At 38.1% G+C, this 18,301-nt stretch overlaps 2 protein-coding genes across 2 annotated transcripts; one reads left to right on the plus strand and one right to left on the minus strand.

The window, feature by feature from the left end:
• Window positions 1-4,369: 4,369 nt before the first annotated feature.
• Window positions 4,370-5,900, plus strand: LOC110023944. Its single transcript, XM_020723607.1, has 2 exons — window positions 4,370-4,377; window positions 5,462-5,900. Exons 1-2 carry the CDS (start codon window positions 4,370-4,372, stop codon window positions 5,898-5,900), a joined length of 447 nt encoding a protein of 148 aa, XP_020579266.1.
• Window positions 5,901-12,514: 6,614 nt separating this feature from the next.
• LOC110023929 (cellulose synthase-like protein D2) lies at window positions 12,515-16,883 on the minus strand. The gene is made up of 3 exons (XM_020723586.1): window positions 15,312-16,883; window positions 14,417-15,224; window positions 12,515-14,318 (listed from the first exon to the last, which is right to left on the minus strand). Exons 1-3 carry the CDS (start codon window positions 16,190-16,192, stop codon window positions 12,579-12,581), a joined length of 3,429 nt encoding a protein of 1,142 aa, XP_020579245.1. The 5' UTR covers window positions 16,193-16,883; the 3' UTR covers window positions 12,515-12,578.
• Window positions 16,884-18,301: the final 1,418 nt, after the last annotated feature.

Below are 18,301 nucleotides of genomic sequence, written 5' to 3' on the forward strand. Positions count from 1 at the left end.
TGTCATATCTTTCTTAGTTTATTTGATCGAGCCTCACCCTCAAGTCTTGTGTTTATCCCTTGGGGTAGATACAGGATTTGAGGTTGAGTGCTCTTTCATTTAAACTATGGAAAATATGAGGTCAGTTTGATTTCATATTTTTCTAAAATTATATATATATACGTAAATTAAAAAGTCCTTCCGAAGCGGGCGACGGAATTTCGATTCCGGCGACCGACAGCTTCTTACGGGCGACCCCCAAACATTTAAAAACATTAACTTTTTCCCCTTTTAAGCGCCGACAAGTTAACCAATTGTTCCCCATCAGATTGATAAATTTTTAACTAAATAAATGTTACTAGCATTCAGCATAGACAGTTCATTATTGTGCTTAGTCTTTTTACGTGACTGTCTTTGCACCTGCCACTCATTGTCTAATGTTATAACAACATTAGATAAAAAAGCATTAATATCAGCAATATCAGAATTAGCCCCAACAATAGGAGGGTGAACCATATTGCTATGGGGAAATAAATTTCCATTATCTGTAATGTTGTGATCCGCAAGTGATGATGTTTCCGCAGACTCTTCAGAAGCCACAAAAGCATTGTGTTCATTACAATTTTCAGCCAAATCCATACATTCCTTAATTTGCAAGTGTTGAAGATTAACATCTGTGTCATTATGTAAGTCTTCAGCACATAAAACATGCAAATTAAAAGTAGCTGTAATAATAATAAAATTATCAACTAATTCAACCGCATTTTCAACCGTAGTAGGGATATCAATATCATTATTGGTAGCAGGTAAAATAGTATGTGCTGCATTATGAGAGTCTCTAAGTTGAGGGTTCAAGCAAAAGCAAGATGTGGTTTGGTGTCCGAACATAGAACAATGAGTACAGTAAGGAGAGTGTCGATCAATTTCAACAGTCTGCCAATAACCTTGGTGTTGCGATCCTATCAAAATTTCATTGCAAAATTGCTATGCTATATCTCGCTCAACAAGAATCTATGCTTTAGATTAGGGCTGTCAATATAGCTCGTTGTTCATGAACAGCTCGTGTTCGGCTCGTTAAGAAGCTCGTGTTTGGCTCATTCGTTATGCCTAATGAACCGAACACGAACAGATTTTTATTTGTATTCTTTTTTAGTTGTACATTTTAAAATTTGTAATAAATTGGTTCTTATTTTGTAAGTTTTTGTCAAATTATATTAATATTCTTGTGTAAAATTTTGTAATATTTTTTAGTTAATCAATTTTTTTAGTTAATAAATCTCTTGAACTTTTGTATGAAATTTGTTCTTGAAAAAATTTTAGACAAAATTATTATTTTTTTTAAAAAATAATATTTATTAAAATAATTTTATATTCTAACGAGCCAATTTCGAGTCGAACACGAGCCAAACACGAATATGAAAATATTATTCGAGTCAAACACGAACACACTGTTCACGAGCCATTTCGAACACGAGGCAATTTTGAACGCGAGCTAGATTCGAATGAGCCGAGCTTGAGCGAGAGCTAGATTCGAATGAGCCGAGCCTGAGCTCGCTCAAGCTCGGCTCGTTTACAGCCCTACTTTAGATGGTCTAGACAAAGTATAAGTAGCTTGATCTATTTTCAAAAGCTTGCCATAAGCAGCAGCAAACGAAAATAGAATTTCATGATTAAAAAGATGGAGTTTAAGCCCTGAAAAACGTATCCAAATCGGTATTATAGGCAATTTAGTTTTAGGATCAAAATTAATTGGCCATTTTCGAAATTTCATCACACTGTTTTCTATATGCATAAATCGTTTTGCAAAGTGTCTTGTATTGTCCTCATCGTTTGTCAGTTGTATAAAGATATGTCTACCATCAATGATGCCAACCTTCCACCAGCCTTTAAGTTTTAACATTTTAAACTCTTTCCTGATTAACTCTATTTTAGTTATACCATACGTAAATTTACCCATAAGGGCAAGACGACATGAAGAGGCAACGATAGAAGTTTCATCCTTCGTACCAAACAGAGCAAGCTTATATATAGAACTCTTAAACTTCAATTTTTACCTAAATACCAACTTACCTATGCATGAAAAGGTGTATTTAACTTTTTGAAAGTTAAAATGGTTGTATTTTTTATATGATATGAAAGATTTTGTTGGTATAAATGTAAAAAAGCAAAGTGTAGGTGTTAGATATGTAAATACATAGGATTGGATTGTATGTATTTAAACTCTCCTTTTAGTTATCTCCATTTAGTGTTTATTGGCTCGGATTGGGGGAGAAAATAACTATAGCAAGCACACATTTCTGATTCCAAAGCATTTTGCCTTTTTCTCCATTGAAGTTTTCTTAGTATTTGTCATGATTATGTTTGACAATGATTTTTTTTTTCAATGGTGAATGTAAGCTTATATAATCTTTTTTTTCTTATGGTTTGTTTGGGATCATTATTTTTTTTTGTTTTTCTTTTATATTTTTGTTTTTGCTTTTATTTTAAAAGCATGCCTATTTGTTGTGTATGTTTTTAATTTTTATTTTCAAAAATAAATTAGTTTATTTTTAAAAACATTCAAAACATCTGAAAGTTTTTTCGAGTGTTTTCAAAAATAACCAAACACGTTATAACATACCAAACATATTTTATTTCAAGTAAGAACATAAACTAAACAAACAAAAAATAGGAAATAGAAACAAAAATTAGAAGTGATCCAAAAAACCCCTTAGCTTTCTAGGGGCTTTCTATTTTTATCAACTCTTATCACAAATGTTGTGGTTAGTACAGTTTTTCTGCCTCCAAGAGCATGAATGGATTTGTGAAATTTTCTTCATTGACTTTCTTTTCCTCTGTTTTGATGTGTAATTTTTCTCCTTCGCTCTTGATTCTAACAGAACAATTGATATTCGCCTTTCAACATTTGGTTCAGACCTCAGAATCATCTGTAATATATTTAGGGTCATTTAGATACATACCACCCAAATCCTATGCATTTACACGTCTAACACTAAATCTTTATGTTTTTATGTTCATGCCACTCAGTGGTGGAGCCAAAAAAATTTCAAAATGGGGGCACAAAATAAATGAGTGGCATATGTGCGGGAGGTAGTTCATCTAATCTTCCTATAATATTTTAATTAATTATTAATTATTAAATATTAATCAATTAAAGTAATAAAAATTAACTTGAATAAAATTAACTGGCATTTGCATACATACCACCCACTTATATATTCACATATCAACACCTAAACTTTGATTTTTTATTTTCACATTTGTACCACCCAAATCTTTCATATCATCAAATAAAAAATACCACTATTTTAACTATAAAAAAAAAAGGTGAAATACATATATTCATGCATAGGTAAGGCAACCTATATGTAAAATTGAATTTTAGGCAATAGATATGTAAATACCTAACAACTGAGTGGTATGCATGCAATTCTTCATAAAATTAAATGAAAGCCACAAAACTATGTTTCCAGCCCTCGCCTTACCCCTCTCCCATTTTCGGCCAAAATCATCTCCTTCGTGATGATTAGAACAAGCTAGAAAGGAAGCTAGGGGATTGAACTCCGAAACTCCCATAAATCTGTCTTCCAACAGGATTTACTAAATCCTGGTTTCAAGGCAAAACAGAGTAAAAGCAGGATTTAAGAACGTGTAGAATTTAAGAAGATATTTTTGCTGTTTGGCAGGATTTACGTCAAGTTCGGCTTAAATCCTGCTACCAAACAGCCCCCGTTACCACTAAATCCTTCTATCAAACACCCCCCCGTTACCCTCTGGCTCCAACTTGCTGCTTTTGTTGCTGCAGCTTGGCCAAAGTTTAGTCCCCCTTTGAATCTGCTGGTGATGCCAACTAAATCTTTCATATCACATAAAAAATACCATTATTTTAACTTTTAAAGTGAAATATACGTTTTCATGCATAGGTAAGGAGTTATGCATGCAAAAATTAAAGTTTAAATGTTTGGTATGTAAATACATAGGAATTTAGTGCTGTATGTACATCTTCCTTGTATTTAATGTGTTTTTGAGAGATGTCGTCTATTGGACTTAATGACATTAGCAGATATCATTTTATAAATAATGATTGTATATTTCTTACTGCATCTAGTTGTGGATAAAATCGAGCCACGCCATATTTCTCGTATGAGTTTATTATATTATTATTTTCCCAAGCAGCTGAAATGGCCTTTTTTTTCTCTCATTTTTTCTTCACCATTGAATGGTTTCTTCCTATAGAAGTCGCATTTCATCACTGTTTGGTGGAACTTTTGAGTGTAGGAAAGTATTTATGATGTGGATGAGGATAAGATGCCGAGGCATGAAATAAAAGAAGGAAGATTTACATACATGAAATTCTTGTATTTCTTTATATGATGTGGATGAGGATAAGATGCCGAGGCATGAAGTAAAAGAAGGAAGATTTACATACATACCACTCAAATTCTATCTCTTTACATATCTAACACCTAAACTCCAATTTTTGCATATATGCCACTTTAGCTATCATGAAAAGATTTATTTCACTTTTTGTAAGTTAAAGAAAGTAATCTTTTTATGTGATATGAAAGATTAGGTGGTAGAGATATAAAATGTAAATTTTATATGTTAGATATGAAAATACATAGGAATTGTGTGCTATGTATGTAAATGCCTCATAAAAGAAATATTACAAAGAATTTGAGTGGGGTAATCTTACAATAGGGCCAATGCTATTGCTAGGTAACATTAAGCCAAACATACATTATTTGTTAGTGTTATTTAACATCTATAGCACAGACATGTTAATACATGATAGTGAACCAATAAATAGGTTTTTTTTTAATAGGCCAATTCCTTTGTAATGCTTGTGTAATTTCATTTGTTCAAATTATGTTAGCCATTTACTTGCTACTTGAATAAGATTATATTTGCTTGGGATGTTCCTTAGTGACTATTATATTTGCTGTATGAGGGGTGAGCATGGTTTTAAAAATCATGCCGAATTAGCTAGTTTGATTGGTTAAACTATGAATTTGTCCTCAAGCCATTCTGATTTAGGTTCAAAACCGTTTTCACAGAGATGAATCGATAAACCAGTTTGATTTTTAAAGAGTCGGTCATAATAGTGATCAATGTTTAAATTTTTTATTTTAATCATCTGGCTAGAATTAAATATTTGGATTAAAAATAGATAAAATATTAAAATATCATGCACCAAAATTTTTATTTAGAAGTATTTTTTAAAATTTCAATAGTGGATTATTTCGAATTATAACATCGCTATTATATCATTATTATATCTTTTAAATCATAGTAAAATAATTTTAATATTTATTACATTTTTTGTCAACCCTCAATTCTGCCTCTGTTACAAACTTTGATTGATCAGTCATATATTGTACTCATATCAAAGACATTTTAATGATTTCAGAGAGCATTCTTATCAAATGTAAATTATAATATCCTAAACCAAAATCTCTACTTCATCATTTTTATCTTGTAGGAGGACACGGGCCATCTTTGAGGTTGCAGTTACTGTACACAAGAACATACAACAAAGAGACTTAGAAGCTGGAAGAAACCTCGGCAGTTGGCTACTTCGTCTTTTCGACCGAATCAAGCCTTCCGCTCAGATCCGTGGCTCTCCAGTAATGCTTCCTAGCAACAAGCAGCCACCAAATCCTAATAATTCGCTCCGTTCAAATAAACTGACTGATGAAATCTCAGATCGAATCGACAAAAATCGGCGACTCTTCACGTCTTTCAGCAAGAATTTCGTGCCTTTGCCGGCCATTATGATGATGAAGCCAATAAAGCAAGCTCAGCAGCACTATTTCTCTTCTAATTCAGTTCAGCATTTCTCATCACTTTTGGAATGTAGGAGAGGGCACTATGGTGGTGTTATTAGGACTGATATTGCACTGTGGATGCATCAGAAATGAGAGATTGATTCTTCTTGGAGGTAGGTAAGTAGCAGTCATTACTTCTTTTTATTTTCTGCGATGTAAAATTGTTTTTCCAAAATTTTCTGCTGAAATCTTATCCTCCAATAAAGACTGTTTAATTCTTTTTTTTTTAAAGTTGTTATGAGCATGTTTTGTATGATTATTTGATATGCAACCTTTTATCCTTCACTCATGTCACTAAGAATGGCAGAATCATCACCTTGTAAAAAACATGTTTTGTAGATTTGAGTCTATAATAGCTATGAAAATGTTGTGGTAAAATTGATTCTTCAAACAATTTTTTTGTATTTACATATCTAACACAAACTTGTATATTTACGTGCATAACACTAGGGGTGTAAACGAGCCGAACACGAGTTGTTCACGAACAAAGAATCATTTTAGCAACTCTAATCATGTAGTCATAAGACAATAAAGGTTATAAGACAATAAGGGTTTGAGCAAGATTTAAAAATTATTATTTATATTAAAACATCATTTGAATCTAATTTAATAATTTTTATTCTATTTTCTTAATCAATATTTTGATTGGTTATAAATCTTTGTAGCCTTGTAGTCAATTATATTTTTTAAAATACTACTTAATATATATACTTGATGAGTAGTATTTCGAGCCAAAACGAGCCGAACACGAACGAACACATCTTAGTTCGTGTTCGGCTCGTTAACTTATCGAACGAAATTAACGAGCTGAACACGAGCTTCTTAACGAGTCGAACACGAGTTGTTCTCGAACAACGAGCCGTTTTGACAACCCTACATATCACTCAAATTTTAATGTCACGTCAAAAATATCATTATTATTAACTTTTTAAAAAAGAGATGCATAGTTTTATGCATATGTTTATGACACCAAAGTGTATAAAAGTAAATTGGAAAATTCAGGTGTTGGGTATGTAAATACGTAAGAATTATGTGTTATGTATGTAAATCTCTCATTCTCTTAACATAAATCATGCTATAAGAAACATAAATACCATATTTCTGGGTATTCTGAGTTCCATGAAATTTTGAATTATTATTAATGCTTGATTTAACTCGCATAAATCAAATGATATTTCGAAGAAATTTTATTATTGAAAAAAAAAATAAAACTCCGAACATCTTAATGAGCTCGAAGAAACAACAAATCTTCAGCTGCTGCTGGTGTTTGCCTCTGGATTCCATTATGGCTTTCGGAAAATAATGAGGCTCATTTCGTTGATTGCAAACCGAATGTGTGCATAGATATATATATACATACATACATACATAGATGTATGGATACATAGATATATATTATTGCAAACCGAATATATATATATATATATATATATATATAGAGAGAGAGAGAGAGAGAGAGAGAGAGATGCACCGCGTACTCAGATCAGTTTGTTGGGCATCTACTTGTCAGTTGTAAGTCATCTCTGGTCAGGGTTTTGATTTACCCCGTGTATAGGGTGTGATACTCGAATTCTTTGGCGCATGAGGGATAATCGAGGCTCGTATAATAGTTTCAACCCATTCCAATTTTTAAAAAAAAGATATAGATACATACGTACATATATGTTTATGTACGTATGTATCTATGTACGTATGTATCTATGTATGTATGTACATATGTATCTATATATATATTACATATGTATCTATATATATATATTACATATGTATGTATCTATATATATATTACAGATACATATATTAGTATATGTATGTATGTACATATACATATGTATATATGTATGTATGTACATATACATATGTATATATGTATGTATGTACATATACATATGTATATATGTATGTATGTACATATACATATGTATCTATGTATGTATGTACATATACATATGTATCTATGTATGTCTATATATATACATATGTATCTATATATATACATGTATCTATACATACATATACATATATATCTATATGTATACATACATACATATACATATGTACATATACATATGTATCTATATATATACATATGTATCTATATATATATATATATATATACTTTCAATGCAAAAATAATATTATCATTGTTCATATGGCATAAAAAATATCACCATAACTTTTAAAATTTTTAAATACGCAAGGGCAGCATGTATGAAAAAATTGAAGTTTAGGTGTTAGATACATAATTACACAGGATTTTAAGTGTCATGTATGTAAATCTTCCTTAAAAAAGAAAAATGTACATACATACCACTATGTACACCAAAAAAATTAGCCAAAGCTGGCGTCTACCAAGCTTCGAGAACCTGATTAGTCAAAACATCCAGAAGCCACATTTATCATTGAAGTGACCTGCCAACCCAATTTGTTGATCGACCAGTCGTCTGACATTAGTTGTTGAATTTACCTATCAGATTGATTTGGTGAACTAGCTTGTCAAACCGGTCTGCTCCGTTTCATCTGATGAGCTAGTCAATCAGACTCACTAGACTAGCTCGTCTCCTCAATAATTCTTGGGATTCTAATAACGCAAAGGTCAAGACAAATGATTTGTTATATGCCCCATCCTCATTTATTAGCGGATTAATATACACTTTGCCTATCTTTTCGTTAAGACACTATGGATATATTTGGTACGACATGACTTATATTTTAATATTTTCTAAAACATGTATAATAAGAGGGAAGAACTAACTGGGGAGTAATTGACTCTCTAGGCCTTTCTTGAGGGGATTCTGCACCATGTCTTGTGAAATCTTTTCTGCCCCTCTTCTCATCATATCATTTTCTCTGCTTCGTTAGAGGATGAATGAAAAATAAATCATATAATTCAGGTATGGAGAATACATTTATCTTATTCATGCAACTTTCTCACACGTGGCTCTCCTTGATTGTGTGAACTCACAAACAGCACGCGACTCGACGTCCTAAAAAGATTGAACATCCTTAAAGGTAAGGTGAGCTTGGAGTTCATACTTAAACTTTGCAAGGAATTTTTTTAGCGCAAGGAATAACAAATGAATACTATCGATTGAACTAGAGAATTTGTGATGTAATAAATCAATGAGCTAAAGGAAGAGATGATAAAAGTTATACAAGAAGCAAGAGAAAAAACCTCCATATCTCATTCTAGAGCCCATTCTAAGGCACACACAGGATCATTAGGATCGATATTTCACAGATGAGATGCATTGGGCAACATCTACTAAGAGCAAGACCTAAAAGGGCTCTTGGACCAAGGCTAGAAAAAGAAGAAGGGAGGGTTGAGTTTTACATCTCAATGAGGGAATCTTTTGAATCCTCGGACGAAGGTGCCAAAAGAAAGAGAAGACAAAGATTGTTGGAGAATGCATCCTCAAGGGAGATTACATAAGCGAAGGCAGCGAAGAAATTTAAGATTCCATCTCTGGAATTTCTCTGCTGACAATGTAACTTCTTTCGATTCATGTATATGTTTATTAAGGGTAAAGAACTCTCTAAAATGTCCTTTATTATTTATGAAGTTACATGGATTTTCTTTACGTTGGTTGATTGACTTGTAGGAGCATCATTTCTTTCGAAGAATTTAAGCAAATATTTGTCGCACAATTTAATAGTGCACAAAATTCACTGAAGGACTCCCAAACTCTTCTGAAGTTCCATAAAGAGCCTTCGGAAAGCCTTAGAAGCTTCATCACATGCTTCCAATGAAATGCTTGATTTAAAAATCTTAGAAATTGTTGTCCCTCCTGCAGGCGAAGGTTCAATCAGGTACACACTTAGCTTGCAAAAGCTGAGAACCTTCACCGAGCTCTTGGAGCTTGCTAACAACCATATTTCTATGGAGGAATACAAATCCCAACCTGATTCCTCTAAATCTCAAGGGTCGAAGAGAGGTTTCAAAAGCAACCCGCCAAGAAGTTGTTTTGACATGAAGAGCTTCCAAAACACCTTTGAAAAGCACTTTAGACAAAAGGAGAGGAAACCTCTCGATAAAGCACTGGTTGGGAACGACCTGAAAGAAGGCGAGGTCCGCCTTAGTTTCCCCCAATCGAAGTCATGCTTATAGAGACCATCTGGAATAAGGAGTTCTTCAAGAAGCCATTGTCGATGAAGGCATAATTCATGTGTGACCCTAACAGGATATCGAGGAGTTTCAAAACCTCTGTAGCCTAATTAGAGAGTCGGTCAAAATAGAAAAACTTAAGGAATTTGTGGCTCCTGAGGCTAACACACGAAGGTAAGGGAAAGCAGCTACCGAGGATATTAACAATGAACATACTCCAACAAGAATATTGCATGTTGTCAGCATTTTACCATCCATCTTTGGATGAGATGGACCTGAAGCTTAAAGTGATTGAGGACATGAAAAGTTCACTTAGTTGCTTTGGCCATGACAAGGACAGTGGCTCATCCACCCATCATCTTTACAAACTTAAAATTGCTTGCTAGCGGAAGTCCCTTCAACAAGGCCATCGTGGTCACTACTGTAATATCTGACTATGAGATCAGAAGCGTCCTGTGGATACGGGCACCTCTAAAAATTTTACTTCAAACGAATCTTCGAGATGATGGCCATAGCCAACAATCAACTCGAGCATAGCTCCGGTCCACTCTATGTACCTCGACCTCCCTCCTCATCGAATCCTGTTTGCGAGTTACCTACCTTGACGATCCAATATGGATCCTTGCTCCAGAGCGAACTTGGGACGCTTCATGCAAATCATGCATCACTTTCCTCATGAGATCCCTCATCTCCTTTATTATACTCTCTGTTAATATCCATCGTTCTCTAGTAGTGTCCTCCAGATGATACAAAGGGGATCTTGTTTGCAATATTAGTGTATGATACCCACGTTGACCGCATTTTTCAGAATGTTAAATCCATTTGAGACGTAGGTTCTCGTATAGTCCGTGAACATATAAAATCCGATAGAAGCTCCCGTATGACTGAAATTATTGGAGAACTTGAAATAAGATGGAGAGAGATGGACCAAGGATCCTTGGTGGAGACTTTGAAAAAGCCTATATGATTGTAATTTTCAATAAGTTAGAGATGGATGATTTCACAAGGATACCTCAAGCTCACTGAGAGCGAGAGATTCTAAGGAGAGAGAAATAGCCCAAGGAGCCATCACCCTCCTTTTTCCCTCTTTTCCCATTTTTATACATGAGACAATTAATCATAAAATAATGAATAGAGTGCTTCTAGCTTCGTCGACAAGCTTCCTCTAATATCCTTGATGGGAAGACTTTAATGTAGACAAGATCTAACCTGGTGTGTAATCCGACGTCGGCGATGTAATGGCATCCTTTATGCTTAGGCATTGTGCCAGGCCTCGAAAATTAATTGATACACCAAACGTTGAACGGAAATGCATTTTTTTATTGGATTTGAGGGCGCTTTATCAACTTCGGCTCGTAGGCTTAATTCACCTACTTCGACTGATAGGTACCACTTCAGCTGGTGGGCTTAACTCATCTATTTCGGCTGATAGACCTAGTTTAAATCAACTATTTCGTTTGATATGCTCAGTTCCTTCGGCTCGTAGGCTTAATTCACCTACTTCGACTGGTAGGTACCACTTCAGCTGGTGGGCTTAACGCAGCTATTTCGGCTGATACACCCAGTTTAAATCAACTACTTCGTTTGATAGGCTCAGTTATGCACTTTGGCTGGTGAAATCAATTCCTGTGAATAAAATATAAAAAATAATTATAAAATTACCCTGATCCAATATTTATATTTACATTAAAATTTACTTATTAATATAACAAATAATTTTCAAGATTTCATACATCCAAATTTATAGTATTTTACTAAATCCTATTTAAACAAAAATCCTACTTGCAACCAAATAGCCCTTTAAAATCTTTAACATCACACCAAATATACCACGACTTTCACTCTCTTTTTAAATTTTAAGAAAATTAAATACCTTTTTCATGCATAGGCTGACTACTACATCAAAGTGTTGTGAGTATAAATATCAAACTTTTAAATACATAAGAATTGGCTTGTATGTATGTCAAAATTTTCTATTTGTTGTGTGCTTTAAAAGGTTTAGGATGTTATAAATGTAAAACATAAAATTTAGGTGTTAGATATGTAAATACACAGGAGTTATGTGATATGCATGTAAATGCCTCCAAAAAGAATACCTCTCCAATTAGGGCCGTAAGAAAAACTCAATTCAATTCTTCGCGAGTTCGGCTCGTTAAGTAGCTCGTGTTCGGCTCGTTCATTGAGTAAACAAGTCAAACACGAACAAGTTTTTAAAGCTCGAATTATAAGCGAGCCAAACACGAACAGTTCTTTGTTCGCTCGTGTTCGGCTCGTTGTAGCTCGAAATATATAATTATTTATATACTTATATTTTATATATATTTATATCTAAATTTAAATCATAACATCTCGTGTGGCAATGTGATTATTGCTTTTTTTTGTATATATTTGGTCCATGTTCGAATCCCACTTTACATTTATTTTTTTCAATTTAATTTTTCCGAGTCAATTTCGAGCCGAACACGAACACACTGCTCACGAGCTAATTTCGAACACGAACCGATTTCGAACACGAGCAGAGCCGAACACGAGCCCTGCCTGAGCTCGCTCAAGCTGGGCTCGTTTACAGCGCTATCTCCAATCATATACCTGAACAAACTGATTTCACACCTCCTTGATAAATACATGTATTTGATAAGTTCTAGAACAACAATAGAAAAGAAAATTCAAGGGAAAGTAAAAGAGCCGCCAATCTGAGAAGAACTACCAGGAGGATTGATGGCCACCCACAGCAGAGAAATAGTAATCGCAATTAGCCCAGACCACACAAACACTATAGTCGGCGTCTTCCCCCTCCTCCCCATCAACCCCTTCGCAAAAGGATAGAGATGAGTCAGCACCCACAGACTGAAGAACACCCCTCCAATCAGCTTACTCCACTGCGGCACCGTGCTGTAAATCGTCCGGCTCACCCCCACCGCAATGCCGATGAGATTCACCATCATTATGGTTATCGGAGGAATCATCAGTGACGTCCACTTCACGATATACAGATCAGCAAAGTCATCGTCTTCCTCATCTCCGGCGGACTTGGAGGTAAGCGTGAACGAGATCTCTATCCCTGCTATCACCTTAAGCAGGCCTTGAAGAACGGCCGCAAGATGCGCGCTTGTGCCACCAATCAACCAGAACTGCTCGTTTCTCCACCATTCCTCCAGCTCAATCCCGGACCATTTGACCTCGAGCACTGCGAGCAGGCAGAGGGTGATGGTGATGACGAGAAGGTAGGTGAGGAAGGTGACGTTGAGAGTCTGGACTATGAATTGGCCGGAGAAGAGGGAGAGAGCCGGGAGGAAGCAGTAGACGATTAGGAAGAAGGAGGTGAAGGGATATATGCCTACGTTGAGGTATGCGATTCTTTGAAGATGGTTCAATTTTGGACTGGCGAGGAGAGCGTTGTTTCTGGAGAAGAAGATCTCCACGGATCCTGTCGCCCACCGCAGCACTTGGTGGAGCCGGTCGGTGAGGTTGATCGGCGCGGTACCGCGGAAAGCATCGCGCTTTGTCACGCAGTAAACCGATCTCCAGCCTCGATTATGCATTCTGTATCCGGTGACGACGTCTTCGGTGACGGAGCCGTAGATCCAGCCTACTCGATGCCCCCATTCCGTCTTGTCCTCGTACCAGCACGAGATAACGCTGATGGCTTCCGCCACTGTGGATGCGTCGAGAAGGTCACGAGGTATGACGAGAGCGCCGGGAGGCCGGCCATTCTTGACGGCTGGATGGTCGGCGAGTGGGCGGCCTTGAAACTCCGCCACAGGGATGGAATCAATCAGAAAGTTCGAGTTGCCAAACTTCTTCGGAAAAGACGAAAGATTCATCATTTCGTCATCGTCATCATCGGCCATTCGTAGGGCGCGAGTCTCCTCCGCAGCAGTGCTGGCCTTCTTCCTTTTGCCGGGAAAGCAGGAGCTATGGCGGCTTGCCTGAGGGGGGTCAAAGCCATAGAGAGCGATGCGTCTGAACAAGCAGCCGGTGCCGACATAAACAGGTCCCTGTAAGCCGTCGAGGGCGCGCATGTTAACGTCGAAGAAGACGGTGTTGTTGTTGGCGTAACGATCGGAGGGATCGATGCCCTCGAATCGCTGCGGAAACTGAACATAGCAGATGCGATCGCCGCCACGGTCCATCATGAAGCACATGCCCTCGCGCAAGGCGAGCGAGTTGTACACATAGTGATCACAGTCGAGGTTTAGGATGAAGGGGCCGTTAGACATGACTGCCGAAGCTCGAACCAGGGCGTTCATGGCGCCGGCTTTTTTGTTGTGGTCATAGCCCGGACGTTTCTCGCGCGAAACATAGACTAATAAGGGCAGGCGGATGTCAACTTCGTTGAGATCAAAGGACTTGGTTTCATCATTGCTGCCGAGTAAGGGTTCATCACTTGGGGGTTTCAGCATCACCTTGACGAAGAAAATCAAAAAGATCACTTTTTTAAAATAATCTGATAGAAAATTTATAAATTTTGAAGGAGAATGATAGAATAGTGACGGGAGGGCACCTGAATGATTCCGGCATGATCTCCTCGAGAATGCTCGGCAGCTGAGTTAATCCAAGTGCCGGGCCAATGAGTGCCATCGGCCATCCAAGTGGCCTTTGGGATCTTAACGGGTTCTATGGGCTCGTCCAGAGCGGCCTCTCTTTGGCGCTTCATCGCCTTGATCTCCTCCCTAGCATGGAACGCATCAGACCTCCGGCGAATGGAGTCCGGCAGACCATTGATACGAACCTTGAACTCCTCGTACTCTCGCTTCAATCGTCTCCTATCTTTTACAAAATCCGAACGAATCTTGTTCTTGTAAGGATCCCGCTTCATGCCGAAATAACTTTCAGGATTTCTCGGCTCGATGTCGTGCTTGCGGCAGAATGGGACCCATAGATTGGCGAAGCTAGCTGCCTCCGCCATTGCTTCGAAGGTGAGAAGGGCGCCGCCATCGTCAGAAACATAGCAGGCAAGCTTCTCCACAGGGTAATCTGCGGCAAGGATGGACAGGATGGTGTTGGCGGTGACTAAAGGCGGCTCCTTTTCAGGATCAGCAGTTGAAACAAAGACATCAATGCCAGGAAGATCTGATTTTCCCGAGGGGTTGGAAGGCGAAGGAGATTCAAACTTCTCCTTCAGAACGAGAAGGTCGGTGGTTCGATTAACGGGGCAGAGCTTCGGCAGCTGGTCCAAGAGCCAGGAGAAGGCGAACCATATCTCGCAGACAACTGACATGCCCCAAAGCCAAATGGCGTCTTCGTTCTTGTGCCTGATTCTCCATGCAAGAAAGAGGCCAAGAATGGCCATTCGAATGAAGATGAGTAGCCTGGTAGGAGTTCAGAACTTAATTAGGAAAAGATTAGCAAAACAAAATCGATCAATCTCTAACTTCTCACGATTCAGTTTGAGTTACCTATAAGGACTGAGGATTGCAGCTGGGATCTTCAATTCCCTGGTAAGAGGTCTCCATGGCTTGCACACAAGCTCCGCCGGCTGTCCGCTGCCGCCGTCACCATCATTCTCCCTCGGCCAGATGGCATTTCCATACCCATAAGTCGCCTTAGTCTCGAACAACAACCGGTTTTGATCAAACTCTCCGGTCTGGCTCCTTGTCAGACTTCTTGCATAGTTCCTCGACTTCATTAGCGACAACCGCCTCTCCATCTTCGACATCCCTGCTAAAGAAAATTGCAGTGATAACTGGGGCTTCTCCTTAGCGATGACTTCATCCATGTCCTTCGCCTTATAAGGCTCCTTACAACCCCGGCAAGTCCCATTGGCCTTCAAATCCTCCACGAAGCAGTCACGGCAGATCTTGTAACCGCACTCACAGGGAAGAATATCGTTGCCGCGCTCATCGCTCATGACTTTGGAGCCACAGCCGGGGACGGCACAAGACGAGCCCTTGGCTCCGGCCATCTGCGGGTGGCTCGACTCAGAGTCGATCACCTTGTTCATAAGCTGCGCGCGCGTCACACTGTTGAATCCACCGGTGAATAGAGAGTTGGAGACGTACTGTTCCTCTACGCGGGCGGAGATTGAGGGATCGGGATTAGCTGAGGCTGCAGAGTCCATTGGCTGGTTGTCGGGAGTGGGAGGAATGTTGATGTGGTAGCTGAGAAACTCCTTGGAGTGGTCGCCGCCGCCGAGCTCACTGCCAAGGTCGTCTCGGGAGTAGCTGATGTTTCTCCCGGACATTGTCCGGCGGCCAAAGGTCACTGTTTGGGTGCTCGTCGCCGGCGGAGGGATCCGGGTCGACCAGGTGGCTCGCAGAGCCTGGTTTTTGTTTGCCATCGGAGTAGAAACAGAAAAAGCTTGATCTTATGGGTCAAGTGACTGTAGAAAGAGAGATCCGACAACTGCAAGACCGGATCTGATAGAATGGATCAGAAAATAGAAGACTGATGAAAGAGACCCAAACCACAACAGCCAATGAAAGCGCTTCCGGTTAACTTTCCTTCCTTAATCTACCCGTCCGTCGCTTAAGACTTTCAGAAACATAATGCAGCAGAAAAAGAAAGGAACATTCTGAAAAAGGAGGATGAATCCAACTGCACCGCAAATGGCTGTACTCTATAAAATCTGAGAACGCTTACTCCATAGTAAAAGATCGACCTTGATTCATCACCTGTAAACGGAGAGAAGGGATCCACCCTCCACTCCACCTCAGAGGTGGGGTTCCTTATCAGAAAGAGTAAAGCAAAGCTCCGCAGAGAACAACAGGGCTAATTGAGGATGAGGGTTTCTCTCCCCGATTTACAGGAGGACGATTTCAGTACTGGAGAAACAACAGGGCTAGTGTTCGATTTCAGGAGGAAAGATTCGGACGGGAGAACAAAGTTGTGAGCTTTACAGCACTGCTCCCTTCGAACGGGTTTGGTTAACTGTAAAATAGTTTTTTAATTTTCCCAACGAAAGCACGTTTGGTAGCTCGTTGTTGTACGCGAGCGTCTCGCATGCGAACTAAAGAGCTTAATGGACTGTTTGCATTTTTTTTGTCACTCGACATGTGAGTCGGTGGCGTTAACTGCGGGATTAATCGGCTGGAATTAAAATATTGCTTCAAAAAAATCATATTAATATAAATTAAATGCTTTTTAAAATATTGCTTCAAAAAAATCATATTAATATAAATTAAATGTTTTTTTTTTCTATAAATGATAATTGATATGCATGATGTTTTCTTTTAAATGAATATTGCTTCAAAAAAATCATATTAATATAAATTAAATACTTTTTAAAATATTGCTTAAAAAAAATCATATTAATATAAATTAAATGCTTTTTTTTTTCTATAAATGATAATTGATATGCATAATGTTTTCTTTTAAGTGAAATATTCTTGATCTTTTCAGGAATTTTTGTTAGTGAAAAATTTCAAATATTTGGTGGTAAAATGAAAAATGTAAATCTAAGAAATATTTGGGGTTGGTGTCAAGAATATTGTGGGTTTTTTTTTAATGGTAGAATATATTTAAGCAAATGGTTACAACATATTTTTGTAGTCTTGAAATACATTAAAAAAAAAAAAAGTATTTACATGGGGTGTGTATAGTTTAAAAGTAATACAAAAAATTAATGATCTAAGTGCACTATAAAGGGTTTAGGTTCTTTCTTTCGTCGGGGTGAGTGGTTGGCCCATGTGGCTGGATGGTGATTAAAATGTCAAAAGCTTATGTAAAGACAAAGCACTGGGGGATATGCTTATAAATACCTACCTTTTTGTTGTGTATATATTTATAATAATTGAGTAGTATGTACGGCTAAATTTCGATTTGAGAGAGGGTCAGTTGGAGCAGCGAGGCGATTGACTAGTGGGCGGCCGACCGACAGGCGATGTGGCATTTTTCAAGAGTTTGGCTAGCCATGGTGGCTGCCAAAAGGGGCGAGACAGTTGGTCAGTGGATGGTCGATCAGATGGCATGGTCGCTTGTCGATGAGCGAAGTGGCCTGCTAGAGGGTGGTCGATAAGGTTTTGGCGAGAATTATGTAAATATGTTATCTTTTAAAAATAGATCGGTCGGGCAGTGGATGACCCACCAGAGTCGGAGGCAGCTGGCAGGCGGGTGGAGGTGGCCGGCCAAATGGTGGCTTGCAAGTTTTGGTGGTGCATAGTAGGTTTGGGTGTTATACAGGCAAGTTTTCCTTTTTTACCTTTTATTTTATTTTACTATTACGAGGTGGTCGATCATAGTGGTCGGTCGGCTAGACATTCCTTCGTTTGGCCAGCCTAAGTGGCTGACCCTTTATGTCCATGGTTGTTGGCGCGTCTACGGCGGCAACGATCCTTTTGAATCGGCGAGGTCGTATTTTTGGGCTATACATGAAGCTTTCGAGTTTTTCATTTCTTGAAGATGGAGTTGCAAAAAGAATAAAAAATTCATTAGCCCCGAAAGCATAAGC

Source organism: Phalaenopsis equestris, unplaced genomic scaffold (genome assembly GCF_001263595.1).
Source record: "Phalaenopsis equestris unplaced genomic scaffold, ASM126359v1 Scaffold000237, whole genome shotgun sequence".
NCBI lineage: Eukaryota > Viridiplantae > Streptophyta > Magnoliopsida > Asparagales > Orchidaceae > Phalaenopsis > Phalaenopsis equestris.

What these genes read in the sequence shown, in the direction of transcription:
- LOC110023929 (XM_020723586.1), bottom strand. Translation starts at nt 16,192, where the DNA reads ATGGCAAACAAAAACCAGGCTCTGCGAGCCACCTGGTCGACCCGGATC. An exon ending in GCAATCCTCAGTCCTTATAG is followed by an intron (nt 15,225 to 15,311) that starts GTAACTCAAACT and finishes AACTCCTACCAG; the next exon opens with GCTACTCATCTTCATTCGAA. An exon ending in ATCATGCCGGAATCATTCAG is followed by an intron (nt 14,319 to 14,416) that starts GTGCCCTCCCGT and finishes TTCTTCGTCAAG; the next exon opens with GTGATGCTGAAACCCCCAAG.